The 21,152-nt window shown below is 49.7% G+C and overlaps 1 protein-coding gene across 2 annotated transcripts in view; it reads right to left on the reverse strand.

Moving 5' to 3' along the window:
• Nucleotides 1-12,002, reverse strand: part of COL5A1 (collagen type V alpha 1 chain) — a 523,191-nt gene extending 511,189 nt beyond the window's left edge. Inside the window, exon 1 of one of the 2 annotated variants that reach the window (XM_078641937.1) lies at nt 11,473-11,907. In XM_078641937.1, the coding sequence (XP_078498063.1) occupies nt 11,473-11,575 (103 nt within the window). In that variant the 5' untranslated portion in view covers nt 11,576-11,907. Of the gene's footprint in view, nt 1-11,472 lie in introns of both variants that reach the window. The other variant, XM_078641938.1, reaches the window with a different exon arrangement.
• Nucleotides 12,003-21,152: the final 9,150 nt, after the last annotated feature.

Genomic DNA, 21,152 nt, shown 5'->3' on the forward strand with positions numbered 1-21,152 from the left:
TACCTATTTATATGAGCACTAATTTGTGAGCACCTCCCAACGAGTCAAAATGACCAAATGTATGGGTTCACAAATGTATGTGAGCACCGTAATGTGCAAACACTGATCAATGTGGGCACTAATATATGTGAGCACTAGTGTGTATGAGCACAAATACATGTGAGCACCAATCTACGTAAGCACAAATATATATATAGTGCAAGAAGCAAAAACATAAAATGAAAATAACTTTTAGTTATTATTTACTTTGCCAGCAGGCAGGTGGGCGGGTGAGCAGGGCTGCTCTGCTTATAGAGCCCGGCAGGGGAGGAGTGGTTTAGTCACTCCTGAGTACGCAATTACTGTTGGGTCGGCCCTCTCGAACTGCCCAAACCAGCCATGCGCACTTTCCCCTTCTCCATGCAGCCTGCATTGAGAACATGCCCACCTCTCCAGCACCTGGCTGAGTGCCGTGTCACGGTGCCTAGACCAATGTTGTGATTGGCTTAGGGGGAGAGAGGCTGGCTGCCTCCTTCCTGTTTCTGTCGGAGGCAGGAGAGTGGGAGCAGAGAAGATGCACGACCTGGCCTTGAGGTAGGTTTATAATAAACAAATATACTATGACCCCCCTGCGCGACCCCCTCCAACCCTGTGACCCCCACGTGCACTCGTGCTCGCGAGCCATTCCGGCTGCAACTGACCAATCTGCAAGAACACCACTTTGAACACAATCGTGTTAACTCTAATGTATGCAAGCACCAATTTATGAGCACACAAACATATTTAAGCATCAATTTATGTGAGCACCAACCACGGTGAGCACCAATCTGTGTGAGCACACGCATATGTGAACATCAGTATATGTGAGCACCAACCAACATGAGCATCCATCTATGTGAGCACAAATGTGAACAGTAATATATATGAACAGCAATCTATGTGAACACAAACATGTGTGAGCACCAAGATACATGAGCATGAATCTATCTGAGCACAGATGTATGAGAGCATCGGGATACATGTGCCACAAACAAAGTGAAAACCAATCTATGGGAGCCTGAACAAATGTGAACAGCAGCATATGTGACCACCAATTCATGGGAACACTAAGGTATGTGAGTGCCAAGATATATGAGCACCAACCAAAGTAAGCCCCAACCTATGTGAGCGCGGAAGTATGTGAGCTCCAATATATGTGAGCGCCAACCGATGTGAGCTCGAACAAATGTGAGCACCGATCTACACGAGCACCAATCTATCTGAGTACAAAGGTATGTTATCAAGATTATAGGTGCCCAACAATTTATGTGAGCACAAATGTATTTGAGCGCCAATCCACGTGAGTGTCAGTCTGTGTGAGACCACATTTATGAGCCTGCATACTTGTGTGAGCACCATTGTGCAAGAGCATAAACCTGCAGCAGAGCCTTTTGAGAGCCTTTGTGAGCAGAACCTCAGGCGAGCATCATTCAATGGCAGCACCATCGTGTGCGAGCACAATTCTATGATTGCCCAAACCTATGTGATCACCCACCCATCTCTGTCAACACCACTCCTCTTGTTCATTAATCTCTGAGCGAACCAATCCGAGTAAGCACCAGTTTCTTGGAGTACTATTCTCTGGAATCACCAATTCCAGTGACTTTGTGCTGCACTGCCGCGTACAGCGCGCTTTATGCACTGGAAGCACACCCTGTGAAACTGGATGCAATATGTACTTTGCTCAAGCACACAACACCATAAAAATTTCAAGCACACGTGGCATATTTATACAAAGCTCCTCTAGCTCTCTAGAGTACAGCACTGCACGCCTTGTGAGCGCACTCTGTATATCTGACGGAACCCTCCTCTGCTTTCTTGTGTACAGCACTGTGAATCTTGTGAGCGCGCTCTGTATATCTGACGGAACCCTCCTCTGCTCTCTAGTGTGCAGCGCTCTGCACCTTGTGAGCGTGCTCTGTATATCTGACTCAACCCCAGCTTCTCTCTAGTGTACAGCACTGTGCACCTTGTGAGCACGCTCTGTATATCTGTGACTGAACCCCAGCTGCTCTCTAGTGTGCAGCACTGTGCACCTTGTGAGCGCACTCTGTATATCTGACGGAACCCTCCTCTGCTCTCTAGTGTGCAGCGCTCTGCACCTTGTGAGCGTGCTCTGTATATCTGACTCAACCCCAGCTTCTCTCTAGTGTACAGCACTGTGCACCTTGTGAGCACGCTCTGTATATCTGTGACTGAACCCCAGCTGCTCTCTAGTGTGCAGCACTGTGCACCTTGTGAGCGCACTCTGTATATCTGACGGAACCCTCCTCTGCTCTCTAGTGTGCAGCGCTCTGCACCTTGTGAGCGCGCTCTGTACTTCTGACTGAACCCCAGCTGCTCTCTAGTATGCAGCACTATGCACCTTGTGAGCGCACTCTGTATATCTGACGGAACCCTCCGATGCTCTCTAGTGTACAGAACTGTGCACCTTGTGAGCACGCTCTGTATATCTGACTGAACCCTCCACTGCTCTCTATTGTGCAGCACTGTGCACCTTGTGAGCGCGCTCTGTATATCTGTGACTGAACCCCAGCTGCTCTCTAGTGTGCAGCACTGTGCACCTTGTGAGCGCACTCAGTATATCTGACGGAACCCTCCGCTGCTCTCTAGTGTACAGAACTGTGCACCTTGTGAGCATGCTCTGTATATCTGACTGAACCCTCCACTGCTCTCTATTGTGCAGCACTGTGCACCTTGTGAGCGCGCTCTGTATATCTGTGACTGAACCCCAGCTGCTCTCTAGTGTGCAGCACTGTGCACCTTGTGAGCGCACTCAGTATATCTGCCGGAACCCTCCACTGCTCTCTAGTGTACAGAACTGTGCACCTTGTGAGCATGCTCTGTATATCTGACTGAACCCTCCACTGCTCTCTAGTGTGCAGCACTGTGCACCTTGTGAGCGCGCTCTGTATATCTGACTCAACCCCAGCTTCTCTCTAGTGTACAGCACTGTGCACCTTGTGAGCACCCTCTGTATATCTGACTAACCCTCCGCTGCTCTCTAGTGTGCAGCATTGTGCACCTTGTGAGCGCACTCTGTATATCTGTGACTGAACCCCAGCTGCTCTCTAGTGTACAACACTGTGCACCTTGTGAGCACGTTCTGTATATCTGACTGAACCCTCCTCTGCTCTCTAGTGTACAGCACTGTGCGTGAGCGCACCATGTATCTGTGACTGAACCCTCTGCTGCTCTCTTGTGTACAGCACTGTGCACCTTGTGAGCGCGCTCTGTACATCTGACTGAACCTTCTGCTGCTCTCTAGTGTACAGCGCTGTACACCTTGTGAGCGCGCTCTGTATATCTGACTGAACCCTCCGCTGCTCTCTAGTGTACAGCACTGTGCACCTTGTGAACACACTCTGTATATCTGACTCAACTCTGGCTGCTCTCTAGTGTACAGCACTGTGCATGAGCGCACTCTGTATCTGTGACTGAACCCCGGCTGCTCTCTAGTGTACTGCACTGTGCACCTTGTGAGCGCGCTCTGTATATCTGACTCAACCCCAGCTTCTCTCTAGTGTACAGCACTGTGCACCTTGTGAGCATGCTCTGTATATCTGACTGAACACTCCACTGCTCTCTAGTGTACAGCACTGTGCACCTTGTGAGCATGCTCTGTATATCTGACTGAACCCTCTGCTGCTCTCTAGTGTACAGCACTGGGCGCCTTGTGAGCATGCTCTGTATATCTGACTGAACACTCCACTGCTCTCTAGTGTACAGCACTGTGCACCTTGTGAGCATGCTCTGTATGTCTGACTGAACACTCCGCTGCTCTCTAGTGTACAGCACTGTGCACCTTGTGAGCATGCTCTGTATATCTGACTGAACCCTCCACTGCTTTCTAGTGTACAGCACTGGGCTCCTTGTGAGCGCGCGCTATCTGACTGAACCCTCCGCTGCTCTCTAGTGTACAGCACTGTGCGCATTAAGAGCGCGCTCTATCTGTCTGACTGAACCCTTCGCTGCTCTCTAGTGCACAGCACTGGACGCCTTGTGAGCACACTCAGCACTGTGCGCCCGCTCTATCTATCTAACTGAACCCTCCGCTGCTCTCTAGTGTACAGCACTGCGCGCCTTGTGAGCGCGCTCTGTCTGGCTGAACCCCAGCTGCTCTCTAGTGTACAGCAATGTGCACCTTGTGAGCGCGCTCTGTATGTCTGACTGAACCCTCTGCTGTTCTTTAGTGTACAGCACTGTGCACCTTCTGAGTGCACTCTGTAAATCTGACTGAACACTCCGCGGCTCTCTAGTGTACAGCACTGTGCACCTTGTGAATGCACTCTTTATCTGCGACTGAACCCCGGCTGCTCTCTAGTGTACAGCACTGTGGTGAGCGCACTCTGTATCTGCGACTGAACCCCAGCTGCTCTCTGGAGTACCGCACTGTGCATCTTGTGCACGCACTCGGCATGCAGGACTAACCCCGCCCAGGAGGGCGAGTGCCCTCAAGCTTCCAAGCTGCTACCTGCACCCCACCTTCCTTTGTCTGGCACAAATGAAAAACACGCCTTGGATGGTGCAAAACAGCTGCAGCTCGTCTTTATTCACATATTGATGTGCAAAATTCACAGATCAATATTTAAAACATGCAGAACATCATCATTGCCGCATTATCTGTAGCTCAACAGCAGTAGTACTTAGTCCATAACAGCACCTTGTGACAGCCCCCTGAGGGGAAGCCCTTTCCCAGCCAGGGTCTAGCACATCCCCTGCGGCTTCTAGGCTTCACCTTGCTGCCAAGTGTTGTGGGTGGCCTTCGTGCCCGCTCCAGACTGCAAGTGCTGTGTCCACCCACTGGTAACTCCATTCTGACCCCTGGCCTGCTCACCATGCCCCTGCCGTAAGGCATCCCAAGGTTACGTGCTATTGTGGTTCCACCTTTGGCTACAGTGCTCTCTCTGCTGTCCTTTTGTGCTGTCCCTGCATTGCCCGAGCCCATCCGCAATCCATGGCTGTGACGCCTGTGTTACCGGTGTGGGTAAGTGGGTCAACGGCAAAGGCACATGCTGCTTTGGGGGACCCGCCACTCCTTTTAACCTTGTGGTGCACACACGGGGCTGCCTCCCCCTTACGATTTGTCGCTTTAAACCACGAGGACCAATCAGTGCCCAGCATTTTTCCAGGCGCAGTATCTTGGTTCCCGCCCCCAGTGGGGGTTTGTCCCGGGCCCGTCACTGGTCCGGCTGCGCCTCCCCAGCCCGCATTCGTAAATGTCAGCTGCAGTTTAGTGCAGTGCACTGTGCATGTTGCAAGCGCACTCTATATCCAACTGAAGCCCTGCTGCTCTATAGTGTACAGCACTATGTACACTTTTAGTGCACTCTGTGTGTCTGACTGAAATCCATGCTGCTCTCTAGTGTACCTGCAACAAATGATGGACGGAATGCTGATTGATTCAAACATTCTCCCCCAGGCCAAGAGATGTGGGTTAAATCCATATTCTTTTGCCCACTCTGCCACCCCAGTTTGACCCAGCCATATGCAAATCAGTCCTGACCCTGTGCCTCCTGGGAACAGTCCAGACAAACTGCCAAGCCAGGTACCCCCTGGACCGGAAACAAATATTCTGGGACCAGTTTCAGGGTAAGTCACCCTTCATCAGCCAGGCTAGCTTGAATCCAGTGGCACAGTGAGCAAGTGACCCACGTCTGGACATACCCATCCCACTGAGGGCGAAAAGTGTAACTGCAAGAAATGATAGACGGAATGCTGAATGATTCAAACATTCTCCCCCAATCAAGAGATCTGGGTTAAATCAATCGTTCTTTTACCCACTACACCACCCCAGTTTGGACCCAGCCATATGCAAATCAGTCTTGACCATGTGCCTCATGGGAACTGTCCAGACTCTCTAGTGTAAGGCACTATGTACCCTTGGAGTGCGCACTCTATGTCTGACTGAAACGCGGGCCACTGTCTGGTGTACAGCACTGTGTCACTTGTGAGCGCACTCTGTATGTCCGACTGAAGCCCCGCTGCTCTCTTGTGTACAGCACTGTGCACACTTTGAGCGCGCTCTGTATATCTGACTGAAGCCCCGCTGCTCTCTAGTGAACAGCACTCTGAGCGCTGAGCGCGCTCTGTATGTCTGGCTAAACTCTCCTCTCCGAGGGCACAGTCCGTGCGTTCAGTGTACCTAGCTAAACCCTGCGCGGATCGGTAGTGTGCAGCGCAGTGTGTGCTGTGGGCACCCTCGCTAAGCCTTTGCTGCATTCTGATGCCCTAATGCCAGCGAGGGATCTGAGCTCTGCCCCTGGTTGAGTAGTAAAAGGCAAGTAGAATCGTGCGAGCACTGGGCCCCTCACGCTGTGAGGCCCGAAGCTACTGCACCCGCTGCGCTAACCACATCAACGTCAGTATAGCCCGCCTGCACTAAAACAGAGCAGCCCTGCGAAGAATCAACTGCACGAGTAAAGATATGAAGTCCTGCAGGGTGAGCCCCTCCTGCCCAGCCGGAAGCGCAGCAGCTGCGCAGGGGCGTGCAGCTCCTCCCCGCCAGATGTACAGCGGCAATGCAGGGGTGTGCAGCTCCTGCCTCGCCAGATGTACAGCGGTAGTGCAGGGTCGTGCAGGTCCTGACAAACCTACAGGCCCTATGGACGGGGTGAAGCGGCTTGTTTTTTTTTTTTTTTTTTTTTGCAGAGTTTTATATAGCGCGAACTAGACCCGAACCGAATCAGGTATCAGAGCGCTTTACATAGCACCAGTTACGTTACATGAGGACAGACACACATTCATTTTCACTTATGCAATGGTGCCAGCTCCTCAACAACTTAAACCCCTGCTAACAAGCGATTGCTCGTGCACTGTAGATAAAGGCAGCACAGAACATAGCATAACAGATAAGTGCGGGGATCTCGCGCGGCCACTCGATGGACCCGCCCACTGTGAGGAGGCGTAGGCCCCGCCAGCCTCCGAGGACCTCTGGCACGCGCGAGTGACGTTTATGAAGCACAGCTGGGGAGCAGCCGAGGGCTTCCATCCTCATCTCGGTCCGATCAGACGCCTTCGAAGTTCGACTCAAAAGATAAAGTGCACCTAGAGGAGGACGCCCCTGCCAGAGGAACAGGCCCAGTGCGGCGGCGGTCCAGGTGAAAGCCATTTGGCAAAGTGCAGCGTCCAATCCGATGTCCCGGGGTCGGTAACTGAGTAGTCGAGTGTAAAGCGTCAGTATCCGAGTAGTCGAGTTCTATGTAAAGCGTCAGTATCTGTCAAGATTTAGTACCGAGTTCTCTGTAAAGCTTCAGTAACTGAGTAGTCGGGTAAAGCTTCAGTATTGTTAAAGCTTCTGTAATCAGGTACTCGAGTTATCAGCACCAAGTAATCGAGTTATCATTAACCGAGTAGTCGAGGTATCTGTAAATCTTCAGTAACCGAGTAGTGGAGTTATCAGTACCCGAAAAGTCGAGTTATCATTAACCGAGTAGTCGAGTTATCTGTAAAGCTTCAGTAACCAAGTAGTAAAGCTACAGATAAAGGCTTCAGTAACCGAGTGGTGGAGTCATCTAAATCTTCGATAACCGAGTAGTCGAGTCATTTACATCTCCAGTGTCCGAGTAGTCGAGATATCTGTAAAGCCCCGCCTGTCAGAAGCAGCCCCGTTGTCCTTCACAGCAGTGCCGGCAGGGGGCGTGGGCCCACGGCCGCTCTCCTACGGTACAGCTCAAGTAATCGAGTTATTAATAGCCGAGTAGTCGAATTATCTGCAAGCCGAGTGCTATAAAGCTTCAGTAACGAGTAGGCGAGTTATCTAAATCTTCAGACAGGGAGCAGTCGAGTTATCTAATCTTCAGTGTGCGAGTAGTCGAGATATCTGTAAATCCCCGCCTGTGAGAAGCAGCCCGGTTGTGCAGCGCGTGGGTGTGGGCCCACGGCCCCTCGAGGCGTAGTGCCAAGAACCGCCTTACACTACTCAATTAGGAGAAGAGGTTTACTGAGAACATTTTTATTGTAGCGGGAGCATCTCGACCGTGAGATGCGGTATACGGAACAGAGAGCCCCTGTTGAGGCCGTATGCTCAGCCGCAGCTAGGGTCCTGTTAAATCTACCCTACCGCCATCCAACGTCCAAAGCCATCAAGGAACTTCACTGGCTCCCAGTCAGACCCAGAATACAGTTCAAGACCCTCTGCTTAGTCCTTAAATCCTTGTATGGTACAGGACCAGAAGACATGTCCAAACTCCTCCCTCGATATCTGCCTTCACGTTCGTTAAGGTCAGCCAGTCTTGATCTGATATGTCAGCCAAGAATAAAAAGAATGCGATGGGGTGGCAGGTCCTTTTCGCACCAAGCTTCCAGACTATGGAACTCTCTGCCCCCTGCTCTGCGCTCACAAAAATCCAAACTCTGTTTTAGAAAGGCACTGAAGACCTGGCTTTTTTCCTCACATTAAGATCTGTTCTCACCGCTCCCCTCGTCACTCCAGCGCCAAGACGCCGGCATTCGAGCGCTTTATAAGTACTTCAGTCAGTCAGTCAGCCGTATCAACAGCAGCTGTGCTGGACAAGGGCATTAATTTAGTCAGTATCGGATACAACTTTTAAAAGAAGGAAAGGAATTAGGGAGATGACGTGATTTGCCCTAAATCCCACAGTACGCCTTTGAAAACATATTCACATTGTAAGATGGAAGGAGAAACATTGGTGTGCCTTAAATCACACAATCAGTCACATGCTGAAGCAAGGATTATAACCAGGGTTCAGCTGTTCCACATAATGTAGTTACGATTTGACATCCGCGCTCATTCTGTATAGGTGTGTGGCCTTGTCAAGTGCCTGACAATGATCGTTGTTCAGAAAAGAAGTTCCCACGCAGGCAATGGCTGGGGCATTAATGCGCTGTACATGGGGGGGGGGCAATGCGATGTGACGTGCACTAATCGTGGGAGAGTGCGAGATGGACTCAGGGGCCCAGGTAAGGGATGGGAAGTCCCACAGTGATGAAAAGTGAGGTGTTCCTTGAAGACACTTAAATTCTAATCCTGGCTTGATCCGATTGTGTGATCCTCGGCAAATCACTCGACCTCCCTGTCAACCCGGTCCCGTAGCTGCCAACTGCAGGGATATCTTATAAATCCAGCATCTGCCATGCATCAAGGTTGGGTTTTACTCCAAAAAATGGATTGCCCCCGAAATGAATGTTCTTGGCTCAAGTGTTGCCGGCCCCTCCCATGTCACACTCTGCACTCTGACCTTGTCGTTGCAGCTCCGTGACCTTTGAAAGCTGCGGTGATGCATCTCCAGTCACTAAACACAGCTGTCCTGGTGACACCAGTGACTGTGTCCTCCAGGGATGAGAGCTGAAAAAGACCCTGCGTCCTCCGGGGCCCCTGGAAGGCCCGGGTGCGGGGGCCGGAGGGGGCGGTGGAGGGGGCGGGGGATGGTTACTATTGACAGAACTGTTCTTCATTAGGGGAAAGGTTCACCGGCTAAGTGACCGCCCCGGGCGCCTAGAAGCTAGTTTCCAATCGGGCTTTCGAAGCGCACGTCCTCGTGTGTGGTAGTGGGAGTGTTGTGAGAGTGTCGTTACCCCACCCCAGGGACAGAGATCTGTTCGACTATGTCAGTCCTAAACTATGTCATCTGATCTCTCAACCTCGCCCCCACCTTTGAACTCTTTCATTTCTCAGATGTCAAAGAGACGCACGGTTCTTTTTTTAGTGGAGCTTCGAAAATACACCAAGCCTTGGCACTTTTTGTAATGTTAAATGAATGTAAAGCGCCAAGAATGAACAGTCGAAACAGTCGTGCTGCAGTGGTGACGTGTCCTGGTGACTACATTGCAGAGATCTGAGCCTGTATCCCATTTGACTGAAACGTGTGATTCTGGGCAAGCCACTTCTTTTAAGTAACCACATCTGTCTATATTTGCGCACGCCTAGAAGCTGTTTAGGGAACTTCTTTGCTGAATATTTTTGAGCTCTAATTCCCAGGCGTGTTCTAGTCTTTCTCTGACAGAGCTACAGGCTCAGAGTGGCGTCCAGTGGCCACACTGTGCAGCGAGAAAAACGAAAAACCCTGTATGCATCACGGTTTCCCTACTTCGATAAACTGTGTAATCCTGGTCACATCCATTTAGCTCTATGTCCCTCGATTCCATTATCTGACAACAATATGTGCAATGCGAACAACCCCAAACCACCCAGCTTTAAATACTGTCAAACAAAGTTGTTTGAACGCTATTGCTGTTCTATTTTGTGATTGGAAGGCGAAAGTTTATCTGGGGGTTGGGAGAAAGAAATCATGCACTAAAGAGCGAAGAAAAACGAGAAAGAGAGAGGGAGTCGGTAGCATGTTTGATGCTACAAATAGGGATTAAGGCAAGTACCGAGAAAGCACAATAGGGGGCAAACTTTTTCCAGGTTTGTACAGGGAAAAAAATCTGCATGCATTTTGTGGGCTGTGCAGCTGAATTCCTTTGATCTGTGCAAGAGGAGGACAAAAAATGCCTCGACAAGGAAAAAGTTAGCACTTATATAACCAGCAGTCGCTGAATCCAGCAGCGCGCCCTGCACTGGTACAAGGCATAAAGTGATGTTTAAGGCGCGCGCCCTCGAGCTCCGAGGAGTTCACTGCAAAGCCGGGGCTGCAGAGGGTGTCTCGCGCTCTCCCTCTCACGGCCCCCCGGGCACATAGTTTTCAGAGCACTTTGCTGAAGTAAAGCGGCCTCTTTAGAAGCTCGAACCACCGCACACTGCGCTCTTTTACTGTTTTCTTACAAGAGGCACAAGAAGCGATGCCATTGGTGAAAACAAGATTACAATCATCTTAGCCAAGCAGGCACGGTGTTACCCCAAAAACAGAAATCCTGCTCACACGGAAGGCAGGGAAGGGGCAAAGTCATCAAAGAGGGGTCCGGCGAGTGAAGTGGGGGCCGTGGGAGGACGCATAGGCTGGGGTGGTGGAGGGGAGTGGGTGAGTGGGAGTGGGAGTGAGAGGGGGTGCTCACGTCCGAAAGGGGTGAGGACATAATTGGAGGTTGGGGAGAGGAGTGCGCACACCCCGAAGGAATGAGGTGGCAAAGGAATAGGGGACTTGGAGGAGTGTGGGGGCACAGATCTTTAAAGGGTGAGGGAATAGGAGGAGAGGAGAAGCCATCCCAAGGATGGATGGGAAAATTGAAACGGGGGGGGGGGGTACATATTCTAAAGGGGGAGATGGTAATGGTCTAGGGACAGGGTGAAGAAAGGGCACGCGTCCTCGGGGGGCACTGAAGAAATGGGACAGGGGAATGGGGGTGGGTGGTGAGAGGATGGGGGGAAAGAGTGGGGGCAAGCCCTAAAAGTTGGGGCAGGGGGTTTGAATTGAAATTAGAGCCAAAATGGGGAATTTGGAAGACAGTGGGGTGCACTGCTTTTTATTAGGGGGCGGGATGGGAGTGAAAGTGGGCAGCCAGCCAGCTTGACACATTGCCTGTCAAACACCCCGTTTGCGAAGGCCCCCTTACCTGCATTGCACCGGGTGAATACATAGAGAGAGAGGGCCAGAAACAGGGGCCAGTCCCGTATCGACGTCCTCCGTTTCCACCTTGTGTGCCTGTCCTGAGCCATCGCCTCCGCCAGGACCTGGGTCCAGTCCCCCCGTCCTCTGCTTCACGAAGCCGGGACAGTATCAGACCGTGGAGCGGAAAAACAGAAGGGAGCAAACTGGGCGAGGGTACCCCTTTAAAAAGAGGGGCAACTTTTATGAAGCCATTGGTGTTGGTTCAAGTTTCTTCTTCTCTCGTTGGGTGGAGTGGTGCGTGGCCCCCAAGTTCCTTTCTTCACCCCCTTCTTTGACTCCTTCCCTCTCCTCCTCCTCTCGCTCGGCTTCCCTCCACTGCCTCGGTCTGACCCTTCTGGGGTGTTCCCTGGACTGACACCCCGTGCCCGGCTGATCTGGGAGTGGAAGCCCTGCGAGGGCAGATGCGGAGGCTGTCAGTCCCGGGGCAGGGCGTCGAATCAGGAGCCGCGGGGAGACCCGGAGCTCGGCCCCCTTCTGATACAGGAGACCGGGGAGGGGAAAACGTGTGTTAAAAAAAAAATGAGAGACGGCGAGAGAGAGAGGGGGGAGAGAGGGAAGAAAGGCTGTGTGGCATGTTCGGAGCAGAACAGAAAACAGAGGGAAACCTGAGCTGCTCCCAGATCTGAGAGATCCCACCAAAGGCAGGGGGAGTGGCCCCGGCGAGTGGCGAGCAGGGGAGCTGCAGGGCGGCAAGTACAAACTCAGCACCGGATGAAACTGACACGAGAAACTGACCAGGCGCTGCGTGGAGGGCGCTGCAGGGCAATGTGGCACGTTCATTGCCAAAGCAGAGGTGTGCACTTCATGCGCCATCGCACCGGCACGTGGAGTTTACACTCCACTATGTGCATAGGGCCGATAACAGCATTAATGACTGCTTTTATAGCGCACACTACAAACTTCACCATCGCCTTTAAGCACTAGACTTTTGCGCATTTCACATGTCAATGTTCCTCAGGTTATCAAACTCGGGAGGATAAAGACTAGTGGTGGCTCGCACAGGTAACACTGTGGCACAGTTAGGCGGGTGGGGTAGGATTGCGGGGGGGGGGGGGGGGGGGTTAGGGCCATATGTATGAACACATTTTCCTATAGACACAGAATGGGTAAAATCCTTTGATACATATGGCCCTTAGTGTAGTTCGACATTCGACAGGAAAGATGATTTATTTATGCATTTATGCGTTTTTATATAGCGTGGACTTTACCCGAAGGTGTCAGAGCGCTTTACAATAGGAACAGAACTGATACATGAGAACATTACAGGTGAACAAATTACAAAAGCAAACGCTAAATTACATGAGGCAAAAGTGACAATTGTGAGCAAACAAAATACACGAGGTAGCAAAGTAAACAGGTGTAGGACAGTCTTTCTCAGTGGCGGCTCGCACAGGTAAGCTGTGGGGCTGTGACAGGGTGCAGGGGGGGAGTAATGGAGTTCGATATTCGACAGGAAAGATTAAAGTAAAGAAATAAATCAATAAAACGACTTAGATCGCCGACTCAGCAATGCGGCAAGCGCAGGGTAAGTGGTTATATTTATTTACTTATTTGTTTTCACCTTTCCTGTGGCATGTCGAACTCCACTACCCAACACCCTTCTCTGCCCCCTCACAGCCCCACAGTGTTACCTGTGCGAGCCGCCACTGATAAAGACTGGCCTACACCTGTGACATACATGTTTCTTAAGAAGGGTGGGTGGAACTCACAGAGTTTCACTCAGTGTAATTCCTCAAAGTTACAGAAAAACTCAGCAAGATTCCGCCAACGAGCAGAAAATATGCAGCTTGTACTGATTGTGCTGGGATTTAGCACTGTAGCATGAGCAGCACTGAAAGTCAGCACGTACTGCACCATGCGTTGCTCAAGAGACCAAGGCAATTCAAGTTGATTTTGCTGCCAGTCATATAGAATATCTACTCAGATGGCAGTCCTTAGACAACGACTGCTCGGAAACACCAGTGACTGCCCCATTAGAAATTCGTGCTATGGGATGCCAAATCTCGCTCATGCTCGCCAGCTGGCATATTTTGGAGCCGCGCAGGAGAAAAATTCTGCCATGTGGCAATTGGCCGAATTTGACCAGAGCTCAGCATTAAAGAGTGACACCAAGTGGCCAAAATTCCACCCAATCCGCGGCCACAACGGACTATTTTGCCCTCCCCTACAATGGATCACACATCTCAACTCACTAGTCTCTAAACTCTCGTTAATTGGATAGTGTTACTCATGTCAATGATGCCTTATGAAATATGTGGATTATAGTGTGCCTTGACATGTGTGTAACCCACCAAGCTACCTTAGTGCTGCAACATTCTGAGATGAAACACGTCTCATTGGTTGTTAGGCAGAGATCTCACATTCCACGAATATGCACAAAAGAGAGATCACAGGCACAAGACGCAACGAGTCCCAGACTCTAGTGGGGCATAGGAGGCGAGTCGGCCCGTCATCATGCACATCTGCTGCCTGTTGTGCAAAGCCCTACAGTGCTATATAACGCGTCGACAGGACCTGCAGTGCGGGAGAGCTGTGTTACTGGACTTCGAGTCCCATGTTCCAGTGGGGCATGGGAGACGGCCCCGTCATCGTGCGCACCTGCTGCCTGTTGTGCAAAGCCTTACAGCGCTATGTAGCGCGTCTCCAGGACCCTGTGCTCGTCATCCTCAAGAAGACGCAGGGCATGGCCACCCTCTTAGCTTTGTATCCAAGTATCATTGGCATAGGAAGCTAGGATTTGGTTTAATGTAAGCCACCTTTACTAATTAGATGTGGCGGCTCCCTCGGTACTGTGTTTGATAGTTTTTACCCTGCCTCCAGTCTCGTGGTGCTCTGGGACTATTTTTTATTTCTGTCATGGGCAAAAGAAAGGCAAACCGTATTATGTGGTATGGAAGGAGACAAAAACCGCTATGAGGCATGCTGCCGATAACTACAGCTTACAGAAGAGTGACAATGTTTTTGTCGAGGACATTTTGAGTCGAAGATGCCACCTGACTGACTAAGGCTTCTAAACCCAAGTTATCTCATTTTTATAAAATGGGCCAGGTTTTAAAGTTCTGCTGAGGTGGAAGGCGGGTCGCATTTTTTTTTTAATGGCAGTTCCCCCAGGGCACAAGCAGGCATCCACTTCTGCCAGGATAGCTGATCGCAGCAAAAAGACAGAAGTGGATGCCTGCTTGTGCCCCAGGGGACTGCCATTAAAACACGCATGCAGCAGCAGGAGGAGGGGGCCTGCATGATTCCCTTGCGGTAGCGTGTGACCTTATCGAGCCACGCGCTCCCGCAAGGAAATCGCCAGATGTGCACGCATTGCCATTGCAAGCAATGCAAAGCGTGCACGTCTTTGCAGGGAAAGCTGTGCCTTTGGCTATAGGTCTCTCTCCTATGCAGAGCATGCGCCCTGCGTAGGCGAGACCTAAAAACGATGGGGCAGATTTACAAGCCCCATGCCCCACTTTTGCGCCGCCATTGCGTCACTTCTGTGATGCTGCAGCGGCGTAAATCCAGCGCCATGCTGCGATGGATTTACAACGTGACGCATCTAGGGAGATGTGTCACTTTGTAAAGCCCTGCGCCATTTGAAACCTGCATCAGGTTTCATGTGGGCGTTCCGGTGCAGGGTGGGCATTCCGGCGCAGGAATGCCTCGAAAAAGTGCCTAAGTCACCCAGTCACTTTTCCGATGCCGCTGCATCAAAACTTTGCACCTGCTTGAAGCGGGCATAAGGTTTGATGCACCTCTGGGGTTATAAAGGATGTTAGATGTCTACAGTCAGGATGAAGGTTGATTTGATGGTACGCAGAAGTCATATCCAATAAACTGAACATTTTACCTCCCTTCAAGGTGGAAACCATTTCAGGGATGTTAGGAAGTGGATGGCGATTGATCCAAATTTGGTGGTTAAGCTCACGTAAATCCACACACATGCGGACCAAACCGCTAACCTTGCGTGCCAAAACAATGGGGGCAGCCCAATTAGAATGGTCAACAGGTTCAAAGACTCCTTGGGCCCGATTCACAGAACTAACTCATGACAAAATCCTAAACTTCCTACCATTTTGGTATTCACAGAAGGCACTTACTCATTTCGGTATTCACAGAAGTTAGGAGTCCTAACTTTAGGACTCCTAAATGCCTTCTGTGAATATCGAAAGTCTTAAAGTTAGGATTTTTCTCAGTTTAGTAGTAGTAAAGTTAGGAATCCTAACTTTAGGACTCCAAAATGTCTTCTGTGATTACCGAAAGTCTTAAAGTTAGGATTTTTCTCAGTTTAGGAGTAGTAAAGTTAGGGCTCCTAACCTCTATTAGGATCTGATGATTTCCAAACAGACATCAGCCCCTTCAAACTCACTTTCCAATAGCCCTCCCTTCTCCTCCAGGGCAGATACGTTAATGCAGGCCCGACCTTCCTTTAGACACATTACTGGACAGTCATTGCTACCCAGTGCACTGCAAATTGATTGCACATCGCCACTCCCACCTGTGTCCGGCTATATGCAACCTTCTAGCAGGAGCCTAGAGATTATGGGTCTCATTTATGAAAAATGTTGCATCGCTGCGACAAAACAGCGATACAACAGTTTTCACTGCACCCTCCTTGCAACACGATGGATGCGCCGTATTAAATGTATGGTGCTCCATGTCACAAGGAATTACAGATACGTCAGTATTTCTGACGTATCTGTATGCGCAAAAGTGACACATTGCTGGGTTGTTTCTGAAAACAGATGCAAATCCAGCAATGTGTCCTTTCACGTGGGACAAGTGCCACATGGGACAAGTGCAGGCTAACTCGGACCGGAGGCGGATCACTCGAGCACACAGAGTGAGTCTCCTGGTCAACCAATTGACTAAAAACTATGACCTTTCCAAATTTTAAAATCTTTTTATTTTGTGTGTTGAAAATACTTGTTTTACTGTGTTCATTGTGGGGACAGAGCTGTGTTCAATGCTCTGGGGCTCATAGGGGGCACATTCACTTCCGCATTGCGAGAGCCAGGTCAGCAGTCTAGTTGCTGGACCCAGGCGTCTCCCTGCCCCGCTACAAAGGCGCGTGAGGACGCGACCAACTTCAGGCTAACTCGGACCGGAGGCGGATCACTCGAGCACACAGAGTGAGCCTCCTGGTCAAACAATCGACTAAAAACTCTGACCTTTCAAAATTTTAAAATCATTTTATTTTGTGTGTTGAAAATACTTGTTTTACTATGTTCATTGTGGGGACAGAGCTGTGTTCAATGCTCTGGGGCTCATAGGGGGCTTATTCACTTCCGCATTGCGAGAGCCAGGTCAGCAGTCTAGTTGCTGGACCCAGGCGTCTCCCTGCCCCGCTACAAAGGCACGTGAGGACGCGACCAACCTCAGGCTAACTCGGACCTGAGGCGGATCACTCGAGCACACAGAGTGAGTCTCCTGGTCAACCAATCGACTAAAAACTCTGACCTTTCAAAATTTTAAAATAATTTTATTTTGTGTGTTGAAAATACTTGTTTTACTATGTTCATTGTGGAGACAGAGCTGTGTTCAATGCTCTGGGGCTCATAGGGGGCACATTCACTTCCACATTGAGAGAGCCAGGGCAGCAGTCTAGTTACTGGACCCAGGCGTCTCCCTGCCCCGCTACAAAAACACGTGATGCGCAACCGCGCCGCGGGCACGCCGCTGGCGTGCCGAAGGCGCACCAAAGAAAAGCTAGTCTGCGCCCGTCCGCGCCCGACTGGACCCAGGGGCCAGAAACTCTGCATCTTCATCCCCCAATCAGTACCATTATTCCAACACCCAGCTCAGACAGTTTAACATACCCTTCCTGCATCCACTCCATTCTCCCGGAACACATCTCCGAACGTTGCCCACACTGCCAGCATAAATTCACACCCAACAGGCCAGAATCCACCACCTTCCTCCAACAAATCAGAATTCTTCTACTAAACTGCAGATCTCTCCCCAAACACACAACAGAGATCTGGATGCTTCTCAAAGACTCAGACCCTAATCTGCTGTTTCTTACTGACCCCGATATCATTCAAGCACTTCCTCAGGGCTTTGTAATGCAGAGGGTCGATCGCACAATAGGCAAAGGGGGTGGGATATCCGTTATCCACAAGGATCAATTCACCTGCCGACTGCTCGGGAACCTAATCGCAGATTGCGAAAATGCCCACTTTATCCACAAATTCTCACCCTTCCTATCGTTTTCAGGCATCCTCATCTATCGCCCACCCGAAGCGGTAGGATCCTTCAGCCAATCTCTATTGGAGGCTGTAGCCAATTTAGCTAGCTCAGCACCTAACTACACGCTCCTAGGAAACTTTAACCTCCACTTTGACGACGCACAAGCAACCAACGCTAATGAGCTAACAAGAGATCTCTCAGCGCTCCAACTGACTCAAAAAAATCACACACGCTACCCATGCGAAAGGTCACCTCCTAGACTCGGTGTTCTCAAGTCTAGAGGACCTACACGGATCTGACCCTACCCCTTCCCATGGTCAGACCACTTCCTGGTCGCCCTCTCTTGGTCTCCCCAACACACCATACCCCCCCCCCCCAACCCACATGGACCCTTGGCCGCCCCTGGTCCAAACTCCCCTTAGCGAAATGGATCCAAGAACTTGAAAGAACCAAACCCAGACCCAACCCCTGTCCATCTACAGCTAATGAAGACTTCTCAAACTGGATAGAGCAATCGCTCGATTCAGTTCTTCTAAAGACTAGAATAAAAAAGTCTGGAGGGTCCCACAACTCACATTGGTTCTCCCCGATCTGCGGGCTTTAAAACAGCAATGCAAGATCAAGGAAAGGCTATGGAGGAAGGAATTCCTTCCATTAAAAAAAGTAGAATACAGAGCTGCCATCCGCACGTATAAGGCAGAAACTAAAAAAGCCCAAGCTGCCTACTATGAGGACAAGATCTTAACTGCCTCCAACTCACCCAGAGAAACCTTCACCATCATTAAAAAATTACTTAAAACACCCTCCCCCCGTACCGCTCCTGATCCATCTGGCCAAAGGTGCAATAAATTAGCAAGATTCTTCAATACCAAGGTTCAATCAATCCTTGAATCCCTTCCACCGAAGGATGAAGAAGTGGAAAATCAGACCAACCCAGATCCACAAAATCATGTACCCACTTTAGAGACCTTCCCCCCCCTGTCCCCAGAAACCCTGCTTACCCTGCTCTCCTCGGTCAAGAGCGGATCTCCAACTGACCCAGCACCACTTAACATCATGAAACAAGCAGTGGCTATCTTAGCCCCCAACATAACCCACCTGATTAACGCATCACTAGTTACAGGAAAGGTCCCCAACAGTTGGAAAAGGGCCATGGTCAAGACCCTACTTAAAAAAACGAACCTTGACCCTGAAGAACTGGGCAATTACCGCCCAATATCTCTCCTACCTGGAATAAGTAAAATCACGGAAAAATATGTTAATCAAATCCAATAGACAATTCCTCCACTGGCTCCCGGTGCAAGAACGCATCAGATTCAGAACTCTGTGCATGGTGCACCAAACTTTGTCAGGACCGGCCCCTCCATCAACTCAACATTGATCCACCCAAACAAAGCAAACAGAAAACTTCGGTCAGATGAACTGCGCCTGGCTGAGGTCCCCAGAGTAAAGAAGGCTAGAAGCGGCGGACAGCTTTTTTCCTACAATGCCGCCAAGCTCTGGAACTCCCTGCCACATTACCTGCGCACAACCACCAATCACCTGACCTTCCATAAACATCTCAAGACTCTTCTGTTTTTCTAGCTTCGCTGTCCTCCCTGTTGACCCGTAGCGCTGGGACACTCCCGGTTAGCCATTCATTCATTCATGTGCAAGGGCCTGCGTTAGTCTTTCGCCTGCTGTGAGGCAGGCGTAAGATATTGATGCAGTAGCGTTCTAGAAGTGTCGCAGTGAAATCTCAGACTTCACTGTGCCACTTATATATCCCTTTATTGCGGGGGAACACCCACCCTGCATACATTATACCTGATGCAGTTATAATGTAGGGCAGACCTTTACAAAGTGACGCATCTGCTTAGATGCCTCACTTTGTAAATATGGCGTGACATGGCGCATTATTTATGCCGCCACAGCATCACAAAAGGTGACGCAACAGTGGCATAAAAGTGTTGCAGGGCTTCATAAATAAGGCCTCAGTTGTTTCTCTCTCCATATTGCCTGACACAATCTCTTGGAGCCTCATTTATAAATACTGTTGCATCGGTTCGACTAAACAGCAATGCAACAGTTTTCACTGTGCCCTCCTTGGGACACGATGGATGCACCGTATTTAATGTACCCCGCTCCATGTCACAAGGAATTACAGATACGTCAGTATTTCTGATGTATCTATAGGCACAAAAGTGACGCATTGCTGGGGTGTGTCTGAAAACAGACGCAACTCCAGCAATGTGTCCACATGGGCCCCATGTGAAAGGGCCTGTGCCAATCTTATGCCTGCTGTTAGGCAGGCATAAGATATTGAGCAGTAGTGTCCTAGAAGTGTCGCACTGAAATCTCATAGATTTCACTGCGCCACTTCTATGACCCTTTATTGCGTGGGAACGCCCACCCTGCATACATTATACATGACTCAGGTATAATGTAGCGGAGGCCTCTACAAAGTGACGCATTAGCTTAGAAGCATCACTTTGCAAATATGGCTAAATGTGACGCATTATTTACGCCGCCACTGCGTCACAAAAAGTGACGCAACGGCGGCGTAAAAGTGTTGAAGGCCTACATAGATAAGGTCCTTGGTGTTTGGGAAACCATCTGAGGCTTTTGCCAATGATTCCACTGCGTACATCGTAAGAAAGGCCACATCTCACATCTTCTTGAACAAAATGTCGTTCCTGGCGACTATCACTGACATTAAACTTGCACTGATGCTGAACTTCCAATCATCATCAGCAGTAGGGACTTGCAAGAGTTAGTGCAACTGTACTTTGTTTTAATATAGTAGAAGTCAACTGGCAATGATGGTTAATGTGCAGAAGCAGAGATGTCACACCAGATCTATGCACATTTTCCCTCTTCTGACCTCTTTTATTTTAGAAAATTTGCTGCCAAGATGCGTTTTGTAAAAGTAGTGATCATGTAGTCTTAAAGCATAAACTAGGATCGAGAGCAAAAAATGGTTGCAACACATCTGGTGGTTTGGTGTAATTATTACGAGCACCTATGCAGGAATATTTTAGGTCTAGGCAAAATTTAAATTATGTGATGCAATTTGTGTATTTTAGGAGTTTTATGTTATGCCTATTACCTGAAATTCCTAAAAATACTTACGCCATTAGGCCTTGTTACATAATTATACCCCTTTTGCAGCAAAATTACAGAGCGGGAGCATGAGAACAATGTGAATGGCCGGAACACAAGCAGCTGTTATTTGCAATAGTACTTATGCAACATTCGCTGCAAAAACGTACAGTGAACGCATGTGAACAACAGAACACGAGCGGTTGTTGTTGCCTGAGCTTTTCTTTAAATGCATCCTCGCATAAAAATTGATGAGAAGATGCATTTGACTCTAAAACATAGGACAAAATGACGAATTTGTATTTTGCGTACTTGTGAAATTTTACATAGTTTTGCTGACATTTTATTTAGTTTCACGAAAGCAAATGA

Source organism: Lissotriton helveticus, chromosome 5_1 (genome assembly GCF_964261635.1).
Source record: "Lissotriton helveticus chromosome 5_1, aLisHel1.1, whole genome shotgun sequence".
In the NCBI taxonomy this organism is placed as follows: Eukaryota; Metazoa; Chordata; class Amphibia; order Caudata; family Salamandridae; genus Lissotriton; species Lissotriton helveticus.